This window comes from Zalophus californianus, chromosome 16 (genome assembly GCF_009762305.2).
Source record: "Zalophus californianus isolate mZalCal1 chromosome 16, mZalCal1.pri.v2, whole genome shotgun sequence".
Lineage (NCBI taxonomy): Eukaryota > Metazoa > Chordata > Mammalia > Carnivora > Otariidae > Zalophus > Zalophus californianus.
Window position 1 is genome coordinate 25286911 of NC_045610.1, and position 19014 is coordinate 25305924.

The 19014-nt window shown below is 38.9% G+C and overlaps 1 protein-coding gene across 1 annotated transcript in view; it reads left to right on the forward strand.

Annotated features, from left to right (window-relative positions):
- The window catches only part of BCAS3 (BCAS3 microtubule associated cell migration factor), a 598955-nt gene that overhangs the window by 15594 nt on the left and 564347 nt on the right, over nt 1–19014 (forward strand). Inside the window, 1 exon segment of the mRNA XM_027625284.2 lies at nt 12614–12720. Coding sequence (XP_027481085.2) covers nt 12614–12720 — 107 coding nt within the window.

A 19014-nucleotide genomic window follows, 5' to 3' on the forward strand; every position in this document is an offset into this window, starting at 1 on the left:
TGTTTCTAGGAATTTATGAATTTCTTCCAGATTGCCCAATTTGTGGGCATATAATTTTTCATAATATTCTCTTTTAAATGTATTTCTGTGGTGTTGGTTGTGATCTTTCCCCTTTCATTCATGATTTTATTTATTTGGGTCCTTTCTCGTTTCTTTTTGATAAGTCTGGCTAGGGGTTTATCAGTTTTATTAATTCTTTGAAAGAACCAGCTCCTAGTTTCATTAATCTGTTGTACTGTTTTTGTTTGTTTGTTTCTATATCATTTATTCCTGTTCTAATATGTATTGTTTCCCTTCTTTTGATGGCTTTAGGCTTTATTTGCTGTTTCTTTTCTAGCTCCTTTAGGTGTAAGGTTAGGTTGTGTATTTGAGACTTTTCTTGCTTTTTGAGTTAGGTCTGTATTGCTATGTACTTGCCTCTTATGACCGCTTTTGCTGCATCCCAAAGGTTTGGGATGTTTGGACTGTCATGTTTTCATTTTCATTTGCTCCCAGGTTTTTTTTTTTTTTTTTTTTAATTTCTTCTCTAATTTCCTGGTTGACCTGTTTATTCTTTAGTAGGATGTTCTTTAATCCCCATGTATTTGTGGTCTTTCTGCATTTTTACTTGTGGTTGACTTCAAGTTTCATAGTGTTGTGGCATGAAAATATGCATGGTATGATCTCAGTCTTTTTGTACTTGTTGAGGCCTGATTTGTGACCCATTATGTGTTCTATTCTGGAGAATGTTTCATATGCACTTGAAAAGAATGTGTATTCTGTTGTTTTAGGATGAAATGTTCTGAATATATTTGTTAAGTCCATCTGGTCCAGTGTGTCATTCAAAGCCATTGTTGCCTTGTTGATTTTCTGCTTAGATAATCTGTCCATTGTAATTTGGGTGTTAAATTCCCTACTATTACTGTATTATTATCAAGGAGTTTCTTTATATTTGTTATTAATTGATTTATATATTTGGGCGCTCCCAAGTTGGGGGGCATAAATATTTACAATTGTTAGGTTTTCTTGTTGGATAGACCCCTTTATTATGGTATAGTGCCCTTCTTCATCTCTTGTTACAGTCTTTGGTTTAAAATCTAGTTTGTTTGATATAAATATGACTAATCTGGCTTTCTTTTGATGTCCATTAGCATGATAAATGCTCATTTTGTTTTGTAAGTCGGCTCCTCACCCAACATGGGGCTCAAAATCACAACCCCCAGATCAGGAGTTGCATGTTTCACCAACTAAGCCCGCCAGGCTTTCAATCTGCAGGTGTCTTTAGGTCTAAAATGAGTCTCTTGGAGGCAGCATATAGATGGGTCTTATTTTTTTATCCATTCTGATGGCCTATGTCTTTTGGTTGGAGCATTTAGTCCATTTACATTCAGAGTGATTATTGATAGATATGAATTTTGGTGCCATTGTAAATAAAGTTAGTGTTTCTGGAGATTTTCTTTCTTCCTTTCTAGTCTTTGTTGCTTTGGTCTTTCTTTCCCACTCAAAGAGTCTCCTTTAATATTTCTTGTAGGGCTGGTTTAGTAGTTATGAACTTCTTTAGTTTTTGTTTGTCTGGGAAACTCTTTATCTCTCCTTCTATTCTGAATGACAGCCTTGCCGGATCAAGTATTCTTGGCTGCACATTTTTCCCATTCAGCACGTTGAATATATCATGCCACTCTCTTCTGGCCTGCCAAGTTTCTGTGGAGAGATCTGCTAACCTTGTCTTCCCTTGTAGGTTGGGGATTTCTTTGCCCTTGCTGCTTTCAGGATTCTTTCCTTATCTCTTTATTTTGAAAATTTTACTATGATATGTCTTGGTGTTAGCCTGCTTTTGTTGATTTTGATGGGAGTTCTCTGTGCCTCCTGGATTTGGATGTCTGTTTCCTTCTCCAGATGAAGGAAGTTTTTGGCTATAATTTGAACAAATCAACCTTCCACCCCTTTTTCCCTCTCTTCTTCTTCTGGGACTTCTATGATATGAATGTTACTATGCTTTAGGGAGTTGCTCGGTTCCCTAAGTCTGCATTTGTGGTCCAATATTTTTCTTTCCCTCTCCTTTTCAGCTTGTTTTCCATAATTATATCATCTGTATCACTTATTAGTTCCTTTGCTTCTTCCATCCTTGTGGTCATTCCATCCAATCAGTTTTGTATCTTTATTATAGCATTTTTTATTTTGGCCTGTCTAGTTTTTAGGTCTTTTATCTCTGTGGTAAAGGACTCCCTGGTGTCCTTTCTGGGCTTTTCTCAGGCCCAGCTAGTATCCTTATGATTGCTGTTTTAAATTCTGGTTCAGGCATATTACTTGTATCTGTTTTGATTAAATCCTGGCTGTGATCTCTTCTTGTTCTTTCTTTTGGAATGAATTCCTCTGTCTTGGCATTTTATCTAGGTCTCTCTCTTCTTTGTGTTAGGAAAGCCTATTATGTTTCCTGCTCCTGAGAGTAATGGCTATATTAAGAGGTCCGATACTCTCGAGGGCCTGGTGCTTCAGGAAGTGTTTCTGGTGTACTCTGCTGCTGTGTTTGGCTGCTCTTTCCCATGTGTCAGTCCTCTGTAGAATTTCTCCTTGCCTGCAGTTGGGAATGTTTGGACCTTGTCCACTGTATGGCGAGTTTTAACTAAGTGTGTTTTGGTCTGCTTGTTAAAAGAGGCTGGATCCTATTTCCCCTGGAGCTGAAGCTTTGCAGTACTCTATGGTCAGTAGGCTTGGTGTGTTTGGGGGTTTGTGTGGGTCTTCTGTGGAAGGGGCCTGCTGCTTCTTTGACTCTCAGGCACACTTGTCTTAGTAAAGAAGCACCTGCACAGTGTGGGGTTCGGGGCTTGATGTAAGTGGCTCAAGCCTCCACTGTGGGCACTGTGCTGCTCACTGAAGTCCATCCCTGCTGATGGACAGGGGTAAAAATGGCATCAGCTGACTCTCTTGTCCTTGGAGAGGGGAGTTTGTGCCTTCTGCTTTTCAGGAAGCCCTCACAGAAGTGTGAACAGTCTCCCCTCTTTTGTCCCCAGCTTCCATCAGGTTCCCTGTCTTCATCCTATCTGTGTCCAAGCCATCTGCTCACCCGGTGGCACAGTGCTCCTGTGTTTTATCTCAGGCCCACTGGCTGGGTTTCAAACTCCAAATTTTAGGGACCTGGTGCAGCACAGACCCACGCTGATCCTCTGGGTGAGGGTCTTGCTGCACTGTGGCTCGTGCTGGTTTGTCCCAGAAGGTCAGTTGCACAAACGTGCAGAGGCTTGGAGTTTATGGTAGAGTGTAGCCGAAAGTTGGTGTCCAGGTTAGCTGCCCTCAGCAGCAGCTTCTGCTCCTTCTATGCTAATGAATGGGACAGCTCAGTGACGCCCACTGGCTCTTTTGTCCTCACAAGGCAGTGCCACCTCTCCCAGATACACTCCAACAAGGGGAACTGTTTCTCCCAATGTGACCCAGGGAATCCTCAGACCATGCTGTCCGCTCCCGGGCCTCTGCCTTCCTTCTCCACAGGAGCACCTCTGTGCCCTCCAGGCTCCATCTGGTGATGGTGCAGACTTCTCAAACTTAAGACTTTGAGCTCCACTGCTTGTAAAAACTCGAAATAATCAGTCCCTCTTGTTTCCCCGTCAGTGGTTTTGGTGAAGTGTTTTTCTTGTGCAATGCCCTGAGCTCTGTTCTCTTTCTCTCTCTCTGTTTCTCTCTCTCACTCTTCTATGTCTCTGTCTCTCTCTCTCTTGCCTCTTTCCCTGATCAGGGCTCTCTCCTCTCTGTAGCACCAGCGATTCTTCCCCCCCCCCCAAATCACATCTCTGCACCTCCTATCTTTCACGATGTGGCCTTTTTTCTCCCTCTAGTTGTGCAGTTTGTTCTCTCAGTCTTCAGATCGATTTCCTGGGTGTTCAGAATGATTTGATATTTATCTGGCTGTGTTCAAGAGATGAGGCAAGCATTGGGTCCTCCTACTCTCCTTTTCCCTCTTTATTTATAACTAGGTAATTATTCATCTTTTGTTTTCTATCATCTTTTCCTCTTGAATTCAGACTCTTCTTTCTCTTCTGGAAGTATATTTTTGCTTTGTGTGTGTCGGAAAGTATTAGAGAACTTTTTTTTTTTAAGATTTTATTTTTAAGTAATCTCTACAACCAATGTGGGGTTTGAACCCACAACCTTGAGATCAAGAGTTGTATGCTCCACTGACTGAGCCAGACTGGTGCCCCATTAGAGAACTTTCTTGCTTTGATAACAAAGTAAATGTGGTCACAGTCTTGGAAATACTAGTGCAGATAGTAACAAAAGCTTGCAAAAATGTTAAAAAAAATTTTTAAGGGCATAGTTTCATGTCAGCAGCAAAAAAGAAAGTGATTTTAATATTACAAAACTAACATTTAGAAAATTTCTTCAAAATAATCTTTACTTAGGCATGATTTTCTGTTTTTTTTTTTTTTTAATAGCAAGTAAGAATTGCTAGCATAATATTCCATAAAGCCTTTGCTTTACTGAAGTAAAATGCATCTGGAAATGTAGATGGATCCTGCTTGAAAATTATTTTAGTCTATGTGTGCTATTGAACTTATAGTGGTTGTTTTAAATGTAGTATCCCATATCCCAGTTAATTTATTAAACTTTTAAATGTATACATTTTCCTGTTAAATACTTGAGCACACTCACATGTACTTTGGTCTCTCCTTTCTATACATTGTATGAGATTTTGGCCCAGGTTTTTAATCGATGTACTTTTTATTGTCTCTGACCCTAGGACTGTGTGTGTACACTTCTTAAGTTTTAAGGCAGTAGTAAAGGTTACCAAGATACTTGATCCCCCTTACTTCCTCAGTCTCTTACAGCATTTCTTGAATTTGTCTGTTTGTGTTCTTTCTTTCTTTCATTTATTTGAGAGAGAGAGAGATTGATTGAGCATGAGTGGGGGTGGGGAGAGGGGAAGGGAGAGAGAGAATCTTTTTTTTTTTTAAAGATTTTAGATTTATTTATTTGACAGAAAGAGAGACAGTGAGAGAGGGAATACAAGCAGGGGGAGTGGGGGAAAGAGAAGCAGACTTCCGCTGAGTAGGGAGCCCCATGTAAGACTCGATCCCAGCACACTGGGATCATGACCTGAGCTGAAGGCAGATGCTTGATCGACTGAGCCACCCAGGCATCCCGGAGAGAGAGAATCTTAAGTAGACTCTGCGCTGAGCTCAGAGCCTGACATAGGGCTTGATCTCATGACCCCGAGATCATCATCTGAGCTGAAACCAAGGGTCGGACGCTTAACCAGCTGCTCCACCCAGATGCCCCATTTGTGTTCTTTCTTCGAGAATATATATTTTTTTTTAGGTCTTTATGCAGCAAACCTGAGATGTTTACAATTGAAAGAAAATTTGGCTGTGGAAAAGAAAAAAAGTAGGGTTGATTGGTTGCAATTCGAGCATCTCACTGAAGAAGGCTAACAAGGGCTAACTTTTCCCTCACTTTGGAGTTTCTTGATCAGACAGTCTGCCCTTCCCTGGTGCCTGGTGTACCTGGGGTGCAATTCCTTGTTCGTTGCCTTTTGTCTTTCATGATACCCTAGGGGAGATAGTGGAAGGGAATCTTCTGGTTGCAGCCATGTTAGTTTAGCAACTTGCAGAATTCTTTGTAGAGCAGTTATGGGTACCTGGAGACGGTATTAGGTATTTAGGCTTTTCTTTGCCAGACCTGGAGTTTTTCTGGCAAAACAATTTAGAAGTTTGTTAGCTGTCTATAGATTTAAGTTATTTTATATTTTTAATGAAACTCTATTAGTTATTAATTAATTTAAAAGTTGCAGTGTTTGGATTGAAAACTCTGTTCTAGTGGTTGCTTTCTAGTCTTTCCAATAGGCCAGGGAGCTCTGCTTTTTTTGCTTGGAATGATAGAGATACCAGTTGGCCCCTTGCCTCCAGGCTGCATCCCATTTGATTATGGCTTATTGTGGTTGGGGGTTGACTAGGCAACGACTAACAGGAGATAATTTTAAGGGACTTGGCTTACTGGAATTCTCCAATCCTGGGTTCTCTTAGGTATCTCCATTCCTAATTATTGTACTGACTTTGGCTTGGTGTTAGGTGGAGACTACTGCTTTTGGAACTCATTCGTGAGGGGGATGAAGTCCTATTGTATCATTGTCACTGTTCTTTTTCTGCTTCCAGGCAGTCTGACTTATACCTAAACTTGTTTCTCTTGAGCCTCCATACTGAAAACGATGTAAGTAGCCAAAGCAGTTTAACACTCTGATGTTTCTATCAGATTCCTTAAAGGTGAGTGTATAATTTCAGTCCCAGAATCTTGTTAACCAGCTGGTTTGCTCCAGCATAATAAGAACTGCCAACCTTCTAGTCTGTGAGGGGAAATTCCTGCCACCCCCTGGCCCATCCTGACTTGGTCAATTCTAATGTAAAAGTACTAGCATAGTACTATGTTACATATGTTATATTGCGTATTATATATACTATGCGGTAGTATAGTACTCACTATACTTAGGTATCCATTTTTATATTCAACAGGCTTTTTTTTCAGTTGCAAGTGATTGGTTTAAGAGAATCAAAAAAATTTTTATTGTGGTAAAATATACATAACATAAAATTTACCTTTTTAGCCATTTTTAAGTGTATAGTTTAGTAGTGTTAAGTACATTCACATTGTTATGCAAACAATGCCAAAACTCTTTTCATCTTGTAAAACTAAAACTCTGTACCCATTATAAATAGGTCCACATTCTCTCTTTCCCATTAGCCCTTGGTATCCGCCATTCTACTTTCTGGCTCTATGAATTTGATTATTCAAGGTACTTCATAAGTGGTATCCTATAGCATTTGTCTTTATGTGACTTGCTTATTTCACTTAGCATGTCAGGATTCATCCATGTGTAGCATGTGTTGGAATTTCCTTTCCTTTTAAGGCTGTATAATTTTCTATTGTATGTATATATCACATCTTACTTATTTGTTCACCCATGGTCTTTTGGGTTGCTTCCACCTTTTGGCTTTGTGAATAATGCTGCTATTAATATTATTGTATAAATATCTCTTTGAGTTTCTGTTTTCAATTCTTTCTCAGTATATATCCATAAGTGGAATTGTTGTCTCATATGTTAATTCTGTTTTTAATTTTTTTGAGGAAATTCCGTACTGTTTTCCATATGGGAATTACTATTTTTTTTAACCTACTCACATCATATAGCTGGAAAGGGTGGTGTCCTGAAACTTCTAGTCATTCATTTCTTCTTCTTCTTTTTTTCTTGCTCATGACTTTTTTTAAATTAAAAAAAATTTTTTATTATTATGTTAATCACCATACATTACATCATTAGTTTTTGATGTAGTGTTCCATTAGTCATTCACTTCTTGTCACTACTTCTTTCTGAATGCTTGCTTCTCTTCTTTGATTTCTTTCAACCTTTAATGAGGTTGGAGTGGTGATTGCTCAAAGCTCTCTGATCATACCTTTATGATTATGCTATGTGGTCAAGGAGGTAAAAGTATTCACTGGGTGTCCAGAAAGGTTACCTTCCAGTTACTGGAATAGTTGCAGTGGGCCAAGGGTGTCATACTGGAATTGGCTCAGCTGGTTATGTGCCTATTCCTGTGCTCGATGGGGAGTAAGATCAGTTACCAGGAAAGGGGGCGGCATAGAGTAAGAAGTGTGTGGGGCATACAAAGATAATGGCTGCTGCAAGCCTCTCTTGCTCTAGTGTGCTTGGGTCCACGTGTCAGCTACGCCCTAGACATTTCACTTAGATGTCTCACAAGTGCTTCAAACTCTTAGTCCTTTCCCCATCTATGTCCCCTCAAAAACTATGCTTCAGCCCTGCTTGGCTTTCAGGTCATTAATGGCACAGAACTTTTCATGCCTCAGGACCTTTGTACAGGGAGCCTTCTGGTTGAAATGTTCTTTCCTGCCTTAATCCTCATTCACCTATTAGCATCAACTAAAAATGACTTCCCAGGTTTTAGACTGAGTATTGGCAGTACATTGCTGCTATTAATACACACATGGAATACAGAAGCAGCTGGTTTGGGAGAAAGATCTAATTTCACTTTATACCTCGATTTTTTTAGGTGAGCAGAAAACCCAGTAGGCCTCCGCCCCCAATTGCAAACATTTTTCTGAGGAGGGGGAGTATACGGAGGAGTGGACAAGGTTTTGGAGGATGGGCGAATAAAAGGAGGCTGTTGTAGTTGACTAAAACCACAAAGGAATGCTACATGTCTCTATAGGAAAGACTGTAAAGTCCATATTTAGGGGGGAAATAAGAAAAAAGAAACCAGTAAAGGAGATAAAGAACAGTTCTGGATTGAAAAACTAGTGATGGTATAAGAGAGGATATAAAGAAAAGTCAAAGAATAGTGATTACTTAAAGCTATAACAGTTTTGAAGAATAACTTACAATTTTTACAAAATTAGGAGTTTCATTCCAGAGTGATGAAGTCTGCTGTAGCACCATCTAGAGAATGAAAAATAGTACAAGTGACTAAGCAGAATCTAAAATAAGAGAAAGGAGATTTTGTTCATATAATGACCACAGGGTTTTATATGTGGCGTTTGAGCCCTTCTAAAAGTAGCAACCTGTGATCAAGATGGTAGCTGTAGTAGAAGGATGACTAGATTGAGTGTCAAGAATCCTGAGATTTCCCTTCAGCTTTGAGTACACTATACCTAACTTGTTCTTGTCAATGATAAAATGAAATTGGCTCCTGCTCTGCACATAAAACCGGATTGTTGTATGTCAGATTAGCTGATCTGTATACCAAAGCACATTGAAAACTACAAAAGACCATGTAAATGCTAGGTAGAAAGAGAATTATGCCCTTGGAAAATAAGTTTATAATTCTGAATTTTCCTGGATATAGAATCATGTGTTATTTATTGACTTTATGCCAGTGAATTCCTGTCAAAAGAAAAGTATTAGAAAAGTAAAGTATTAGAAAATTACTGATTATAAGCTGTGTTGAACATTTTGATCTTTATATTTGAGCAATAGGAAGTCACTAATATAGAGGATGGGGGTGAGGAGATATGCCATTATTTATATTTTTTAAAACACTCTTTTGTAGGAGTTTGGGGGTAATGGTGGATGCAGGAAGCCATTTTATGCTTTTAGAGTCGATGTTATAATGGACAGCATAGTGGTGGTGTAAGAAGAGAGCTATTTAGAAAGACACAGGTGATAGCTTAATGATAGATTTATTGTTAGAGGAAAGGAAGAAGGTGATTCCCAACTTTGCCAACTGGTTAGATAATCATGCTATTCACCAAAATAGAGAACCTTGGAGGAAGATCAGGTTTGTGGAGGAAGATCAGGTTTGTGGAGGAAATCATGATCTTTGAGTGGAATTTGATCTTCTGCTGAGGGCTCCAAAAACCTATGTTTTGGAAGTCACTAGCAGATACTAAGAGAAGCAGTGGATGAAATGAGACCCATGGTAGGCTATACTGTGAGAACAGTCTAGGAGTTAGCTTTGAACAACTCCAGTGTCTAAAGAGTAGGAGGAAAGGGATGAGCCAGTGCAGGAAATGGTCATGGGTTAGTATGATAGGAGGAAAAGTAGGAGAAGATTATACCTGGAATACCAAAGGAAAATATTTTAAGGAGAAAATGGTGAACGTTGGTTATAGCTGCTAAATAGTCTAGCAAGATGGGCTTAAAAAACATACATTGCATTTAACAACTTGGAGATTATTGGTGACCACAGCAGAAGTCACTTGGGAGGAGTGTTGGGGCAGAAACCATTTTGAAATGGATTTGGGGTGAATGAGAGATAAAGTATAGATGACAGTTACAAACAACTTAATCAAGGAATTCAGCTTATAGAAGGAGAGGAGAGTAATGAAGTCAAATAAAGAGAGAAGGATAGTGTTGTTTCAATTTATGATTTTTTTAAAGCCTTATTTATTGTGCAAATATATCATGGTAAATAGTACAAAAGGTAGATCAATGAATGTAGTTTTACAAATCCAGCACCTATGTAACTATCACCTAGGGTAAGAGATAGAATATTGTTACCTAATTGCTTAGTGACTTTGAATTTCATATCAATAGAATTATTTGCTATATAGTTTTTTTTGTCTGGGTTCTTTTGCTCATCATGTTTGTGAGGTTCATCCCTGTTATGATGTATGGCAGCGGTTCATTATTTTTCTGTGGCGAATAGTATTCCATTGTTTCAGTATACCGCTGTGCTTGTCTGCTTTCCTTCTGATGGACATTTGGATTGATTCCAGCTTTTGGCTCTTTACAAATAATGCTGCTAAGGGGGTGCCTGGCTGGCTCAGTTGGAAGAGCATGCGACTCTCGATCTTGGGGTTATGAGCTTGAGCCCCACACTGGGTGTAGAGATTACTTAAAAAAAATGAAATCTTAAAAAAAAACCCACAAATAATGTGGCTGTGAATATTCTTGTGCTTGTCTCTTGGTGTATATACGCTCTTTTTTTCTGAGTGTAAACCTAGAGTAGAGCTACTTGGTCAAAGGGCATTGTGTCTTCAACTTGGGCATATATTGTCAAACTGTTTTCTCAAGTGGTTGTACTGATTTACATTCCCTAGCAGTAAATATGCAGTACTTTATTCCACATCCTGCTAACACTTGGTTTTGTTATTGTGTTTTTTTTTTTTTTTTTTAAAGATTTTATTTATTTATTTGGCAGAGAGGGACACAGCGAGAGAGGAACACAAGCAGGGGGAGTGGGAGAGGGAGAAGCAGGCTTCCCGCCAAGCAGGGAGCCTGAGTGGGGCTCGATCCCAGGACCCTGAGATCACGACCCAAGCCGAAGGCAGACGCTTAACGACTGAGCCACCCAGGCACCCCTGTCATTGTGGCTTTAATCAATACTTGCTTAATTACAAATGAGATTGAGCCACTTTTCATATTTATTGATGGTGGATTTATTTGAATGTCCTCTTTTTGAAGTGTTTTTTCATGTCTCCAGCCTGTTTTTCTAGTGACTTACTTTTTCATATTGGTTTTTAATTGTTACATGTACAAGATGAGTCCCTGCGGGGTTATAATTGTTCTAAGTCTCTTCTCCCCTGCGGTGGCTTGCCTTTTCACTTTTCTGGTAAGGGTGGCTCATGATTAACAGAAATTCTCCATTTTAATGTAGGAGATAATGGAGTAGAATTTGCCAATCTTTCATGCAAAGACTTTTTTTGTGTGTCCTATTAAGAACTCTTTCCCTGTACCATGATGATGAAAATGTGCTTCTACATTATCCATGCATGTTTTCCTAATTTTACCTTTGTTATTTACATCTAAAATTCCCCTGGCACTGATTTATTTGAAATTTTTTAAAAGGTAGGAGACACTTCAGCATGTTTAAATGCTCATTGAAAATATCTAGTAGCATGGAAGGTATTGAAGATACAGGAAAGAAATGATTAGAAAAAGGCTCCTGAGAAGGTGGGGGAGAGTGGGATCCAAAGCATAGATGGAGAGATTTAGTCTAGACAGAAGGAAAGACAACGGTTTGTAATGAGATGGAATGAGAACAGAGTGGTACCAGTGCACTCAGGTCTTTAGCAACAGGAAATTTCTAGTTTCCCTGTGCAGTCTCAGACACATTATCTGCTGAGTAAGGAGAGATTGGGTGGAATCAGGGCTTGGAGAAAGCTTAAGAAAGTCATTGAAGAAATTATAGGTGAAGTTCCAGAAAATAGAGTAAATGTGATGTGCTGTTTTGAGGGTCCAGTTGAGGTTTGTAGAGATAAATTAATTTATAGTGGTACCAATTCTGTCTAATTGTGTGATATTCCTGTAGCAGTACTTGATTGCCATAGAATGTATGAAGATAGTGGGTAGTTGGGTTTGTCTAGGATTGAGATTTTGCGAGATGGGTGCCATGCAGAAATCCCATAAAAAGAGATCAGAATCTGTAGGTTATTGGCAGAAGTTAGATGATTGATCAAAGACCATAAGATGGAAGGAGAGTCAATATAAGGTGGTCTGAAGAATAGGGAGAAGGCAGTGGTATTGGTGGACCAGAAGGCCTAATGAAGTCAGAGAATGGATCATAATGGAAGTGGTTGAGCAAACTTGCTGAAGAAAAGGTCGTGATTTGAGAATAGAATGCTTGAATTCGTGTTTTGTGAGGTGCAGTGGTTTTGTTCAGGAAGGATATCTTTCATAATACTGATTATATAACAGATGCTTAATATTCAGTGATGTGAATTGGAAGTCGATTAGACAGGTACCTATAATTCTGTTGTAGTGGACCATATGCCTGGTGTTCGGGTACATCAGAATTCAATTCCTAAACATGAAGGAATGTAACTTGTCTTCCACTGTTAGCTTTACAAATATTAGAAATTCTAGTAGGTTATACTCATATTTATATTTAATTAATTTTGGTAAAAAATTTTTTTTATGTATCATTTGCAGATGGTTTTGTTCCTGGTATTAATATTCCCAAGTTCTCCAGTGAGAGTTTTTTTTTTTTTAAAGTCTTACTTGTGCAGATAATTATAGGTACTGTTAAAAAAAACTACTAGTTTTATAATTTCAGCTTCCTGTTCACTTTCTTATAAATGATGTCTTCCAAATACTTTCTACTGAAAAACAGTTTAAGCAATTGTTAGACTAATGATATTAAAGAAGTGTAGTTTTCTTTTTAATTTGCTTCTTTGTGGCTAAATTCTAACACAGATACATCAAGAAATCTGGAATTTCATGAAATACACAGCACTGGGAATGAGCCACCTCTGTTGATTATGATCGGCTACAGTGATGGAATGCAGGTCTGGAGCATTCCGGTAAGTCTGGTGTGTATGAATCCCTAAGATATAACACTGGCCAGCATGCTAGCTGATGTGAAATCTGGCCATACTTTCTGTAAGTTCTCATCCATTTATTTCACAAGCATTTGCTAAGAGGCTGCTGTTTGTGTAACACTGTGCAAGGCACGAAGAACAACGGGCAAGTGAGGGGGCAGAGGGGCTATAAATGATTTGTGATGTCCCGGCCAGGAATTGTGGGAATCAATTTACATGCAAGATCTCATTTTTTTTTGTCATAGTAACTCTATTGAGTAGGTATTGTTATTATTATTTCCCTCCCATTTTCCAGAAGAGTAAACAGACTTACAGAAGGCTTTTTCTTTTCTTTTTTAAAATTAGCAGTCATTAAAAATCAGTGTTTTGAATTGGTTTAAAACAGTCATGTGGTACAAAGTTCTCGAGGTTATGAAAGGTTAAAAAACTCCCTCCCACCCTTGTCCCCCATTTTCCCTTGAGGCAACCCGGATTTTTAGTTTCCTATGTATCCTTATAGCTCTGTTTTATGCAAATAAAAACATAAATAAATTTGTTTCTGCCACCCTGCTCTCCCTAACAGATGGGAGCACATTATACAACTTAGTCTGTACCTTGCTATGTTTTACTCATAATGTCAGTATTCAGAGAGCTTCTTCATTGAATTTTATAGCTGCATATAATCCCATTATTTGGATTTTCCTTAATTTCTGTAATTTGTTCCCTATATTGAAAAAACTTGAATGTCTCTTTTTTTTCTACTATTAGACATAATGATGTAATACGTGAATTTGAACAAAGGTTATTTTATGTCTGTGCATCTGTATAAGATAAATTTCAATTTTGATAAGTGTTTAAAATTGCCTAATATTGGTCCCAGTTTGCCTCTTAAATCCTACATGTTCCTCTTTGGGATGGTCTACCAAGAGGCTTGGTAGGATCACAGCTGAATGAACTGTAATACAGATTGCATACTTTGGCTTGTACTTACATTCTGGCCTGGCTGAAATATTGGATCTCTCCAGTAGATGGTGGGGGGGTGGGGAGGGGAGCTTCTGTTGTGTGGTTCTTTTGCAGTTGGAAACTCAAGGCTATTTGTACCTTTAAAAAATTTACTCACCAAATTGTCTGAAGCCCCTGGTGTATGTGTATGTGTTTCAGCTAGAATTTCTCCCCCCTCTTTTTGGTTCTGTCGGGTAATATCATTCCTTTTTAAAAGATTTATGGGAAAACACAGTATATTATGTCAAGTTTAAAGGAATTCAGGACGTTCTTGAGTACAGAATTTGGCTTCAGTGGCATAAAGATTATTAAGTAATGATCACATTGGACTTCAGAATTCTTTAATATTTTATTTTATTTTTTTTAAGATTTTATTTATTTGAGAGAGAGAATGAGAGAGAGAGCATGAGAGGGGGCAGGATCAGAGGGAGAAGCAGACTCCCTGATGAGCAGGGAGCCCGATGTGGGACTTGATCCTGGGACTCCAGGATCACGACCTGAGCCGAAGGCAGTTGCTCAACCAACTGAGCCACCCAGGCGCCCAGAATTCTTTAATATTTTAAATAAAAAGTTATTTAGTCTTTGATAAGTCACTGATGATGAACTTTGGTCTTTCATCTAATCATATAATTATGTATGATATTATTAGTTATTTAGGGTTAGGGTTTGTTTTTAAAGATTGGCTTTATTTCGCAGAGGTGGAAGAATCCTGGTATGTCATGAAATGAGTGTCCTCTTTCTTTTGCCTTTTGGGGTGGGTAGTTGACTTTTTTTAAAGATTTTATTTGTTTATTTTGATAGAGACACAGTGAGAGAGGGAACACAAGCAGGGGGAGTGGGAGAGGGAGAAGCAGGCTTCCCCGATCCAAAGACTTGAAGACAGAGGGGAAGCTAGAGCTTTAACAAGAAGCTTGAGCCTGTGTGATTAGGGGTGTTGACTGGACTGAGTACATTCCTTTGGTGGTACTCAGGCTACCCACTTGTTCCTGTTATAATTAGAGGTATCACTTTTAATAGTTTTCAACTTAACTTGTGTTTAGCTCTGAGGGACTTAGAGGTCTTCTGAGTAATTTAAATTACTTGTTTAAAGTAATTCTTATGTCCAGATTGCATTTTGAGAGACTCGAATAGTCTTTTCTTCATGCAATATTCATTAGCTGGTTGTTTGCTATTGTAGTATTATAGCCCCATGAGGACTGTTTCAAGAATTAGGAGGCAATTTGGGAAAATGAGCTCTGTTGCATTGATTGTGCTCTTATTGTGTTCAAAGCATTTTATAGACACAGAATCTCATCTCTTGTGCACTGTGAGGTAGAAGCTATCCTGTTTTACAGGTGGTAACGTCATACCACTTGTAAGAGGTGGAATTGGAATTCAAACCCAGTTCTATCTGACCGCAAATTCAAAGCCTATGATCTCAGAGCTGTACTTCATTACTCACCAAATGTGATCGCAAAAGATACGCCATGCAAGTATCTTGGCGGTTCAGTTTTAGTTTTCATTATACAAGGTTATGGTGCGCCTTCAACTCTTCATCTTTTATAGAGTACTGTGACTGATACCCATTACTAACTAAACCCTTCCAAAACTTGTTTATCACTAGTCAGCTATTCAGTAATCATTGAAGTGTTACCATGTGCTGGACAGTGGGGAACTTACGTTGGTCAACCTAGAAATAATCCTGGCTCTTAGGGATCTTTGCAGATCATAAATCGTATTTGCTTTTGAAGTACGTGTGAGTGAGCAGAAAGTCAACTCCTATCCAAGCCACAGCTCGGTTTTTTTTGCTTCAAGTTTGTGAACAGGGTTCCCTCCTCTTGATTTTATATAACCTGGGAGTCTCAGATTAAGAAAGTAAACAGATCCTGGTTACACATTTAAAAAATTGTCTATTTACGAATTGCACAAATTTGAACAAGGCCCAGATGGTGCCTCGATATATGGTTAAGTGGAGTTCGCTCAGAAGCAGGACCGCCCGGAAGTAGTTGTTCTGCTGCCCAGTTCCCACCACTCTGTATATGGGGCGGCTGGAGGAAAACACCAGCCTTCCCAGCTTTTCCCAGGCTGTCAGGCCCCTTATCTCAACACATCTGATGCCACATAAGAAAGCAGGATTATTTGTTGATGTTCTGGATGAACAGGCCCTTTTCCCACTCATGCCTAACAATCTCATTGCGTCTTTTTGGTAATATAAATATAGATTCGCTTGCTTAAAATCCTTAACTTAAAAAAAAAATCAAGATTGTACGTGGATTAAAAATCGAATAGTTCTATGTGATTCCTATGAAAAAATAAGCAGTTTTGTACTCTTCCTTTCACAATTCCTTGAATTCTATTAGCTGCTATCTCAGTTTTTATTTCAGTCATTTTAATATGTCCTGTGTACATTCTGATTTTTCTTTTCTCCCAGTCTTACACATAGAATGACTTGATGCCATGAACAATGAGGACTTAAAAGGTGTTCATTATTAGGGCTCTTGAGTGGCCAGTTGATTAAGCGTCCGACTCTTGATCTCAGCTCAGGTCTTGATCTCAGGGTCGTGAGTTCAAGCCCTGTGTTGGGCTCCATGCTGGGCATGGAACCTACTTAAAAAAAGAAAAAAAAAGGCATTCATTTATTCAGCACGGATCTGGGATAAAATATGTATTTTGAGCAAAACGGACATGGTGTTTGCTCTAATGGAGCTAGTAGGAAAGATGAATTTAAATAAAAATAAATATACAACTTAAATTGTAATATGATGAAAAGAATAAGAGATCATAATTATAAGGAAGTGGCATAGAAATTAAAATTTAGCCAGGGTAAGCTTAGAACAGTAGTCAGTGGCTCTGAGGTGGAAATGTTCTTTCCTCTATGGTTGGACATTGATTTAGATTTCTTTCTTTTTTTTTTTTTTAAGATTTTATTTATTTGACAGAGAGAGACACAGTGAGAGAGGGAACACAAGCAGGGGGAGTGGGAGAGGGAGAAGCAGGCCTCTTGCTGAACAGGGAGCCCGATGCGGGGCTCGATCCCAGGACCCTGGGACGATGACCTGAGCCTAAGGCAGACGTTTAACGACTGAGCCACCCAGGTGCCCCTTGATTTAGATTTCTTAAGTATTTTTCTTCTTAAAGAATATTGAGATAAATATCTTTATGATCATATAATTTGGAGAGATCAATAAAAGTAGATACACCAAGGCTCTTGATAGATTTACCAGATTGCATTCTTGTAAAGCCATGCCACTTACATTTACCCCATTTATTTATTAATTCATTTACTCAGTGAAGATTTATCGATTGCCTTTTACAAGCCAGACCCTGTTCAAGGTGCTGGGAAAACAACAATGAGCAAAACAAAATCATTCTTCTTGCGGACTTTCCATTCTAGATAGGTGGGGAAGATGATAATACACAAACACGTAGCATGCTAGCTGTGAGAAGTGTTAGGGTGGGGTGGTTGATATTGTGGTGGGTTGCTGTATTATACAGGGTGGTCTGGAAAAGCCTCTCTCAAAGATTTTTTGAGCAGAAGTGTGGAGGAGTGATCCTTCTGGGTTTTTGAGGGAGGAGCATTAAAAGCCAGTACTCCATGCAAGGATTACGTTTCCTCTATATTCAAGAACAGCAGGGGGCAGTTCAGCTGGAGGTGGGTGGGCAAGGTGAAGAATGTTGGGGCATGATGCCTGAGAGGTGGTGGTGGGCTAGAGCTTGGTCAACCACAGACTTCAAAAGTTGTAAATACAGAGCAAAGTTGAAACAATTTTACAGTGAAAACAGGTATATCCACCACCTAGATTGAACCATTAAAATTTTACGATACTTACTCTATTTCATATCCATCTCATTCAACACATTTTAAAGTAAATTGCAAACATCAGTAGACTTTCCCCCCACCATGTTTGCATGCATATCATTGACTAGAATTCAATATTTGATTAATTTTTGTTAAAATATACACACAATTAGATAAATCTTTTTTTTTCTTATATTTATTTGAGAGAGTGTGTGTGCGAGAGAGCACAAAGGGAGAGGCAGGGGGAGAGGGAGAAGCAGGCTCCCCACTGGGCAGGGAGCCTGATGTGAGGCTCCATTCCAGGACCCCGGAATCATGACCTGAGCCGAAGGCAGACGCTTAACTGACTGAGCCACCCAGGTGCCCCTAGATACACAAATCTGAATATGTCAATTTCCTAAGCTTTGACAAGTGTATACACCTAGGTAACCCAAATCTCTGTCAAGATATAGAACATGCTTATCACTGAAGAAATTTCCCTCATGCCTATTCCCAATTAATTTTTCTTCTATCCCATGCAGAGGCCACCACTGTTCTCATGTCTTCCCCCCACGATAGATTAGTCTTGCCGGTTTTAGAACTTCCTGTGCTATTATACTATAAACATTTTTGTGTGTGTAAGGCTTCCTTCACTCAGCATGTTTGTGAGATTCACCCATGTTGTTGGTTCCTTTTTATTGCTGAATAATACTCTAGTGTATGAACATACCATAGTTTAACCTTTCTCTTAGTGATGGATAGCTGGGCTGTTTACAACTTTTGCCTTTTCTGACTGAAGTTGCTGTGAAGATCTTCTGTAAGTCTTTTTGTAAAGTAGTGTGTTCATTTCTCTTAGGTAAGGACCTACAAGTAGAATTACAGCTTCATAGGGTAAGAGTGTGGCCAGTTTTATAACAGACATCCAAACCTTTCTCTAAAGTAGTTGTACCATCTTACATTTCCCCCAGCAGTGGATGCTTCGTCCAAAACCTCATCGACATTTGGTGTTGTCCATGTTTTTAATTTTAGCCATTCTGATGGGTGGTACCTTGTGATGACTAATGATGTTGGTACACTTTTTCATGTATTGTTGGCCATTTGAATATCTTTTAGGAATTATTTGCCCACAGAAACCTTGAGTTGGAGAAGCCATTTGAGGACTTTGAACAGATTAGACAGTGATATGGCTTACAAAAGTAGGAAAGGTATGATAAAGAGCAAATATGAGTGGAAGAATAGTGAGTTTGGTTTTAAGTTTGTGGACCGTGGACTGGTGGTGCTGGTCGTAGTGAAATGTTTGTTACTGTATGCAACAAAATAAGTACAGAAAATGAGAGTAAGCTTTTAGACATTGACAGCTATTTACCAGTTGCACATTATCCAAATATGTGTTTGTTGCTTACAGAAGTATCTGTGCCAGAATGGAAATTAAAAAATAGATAATCGGGCATTCATAACATGGTTTGCCAAACACTATCAACATGGCATCCAGGTGGAGGAGGAGTTACGACAATGGGTATGTTTTAGACGTTGTGTAG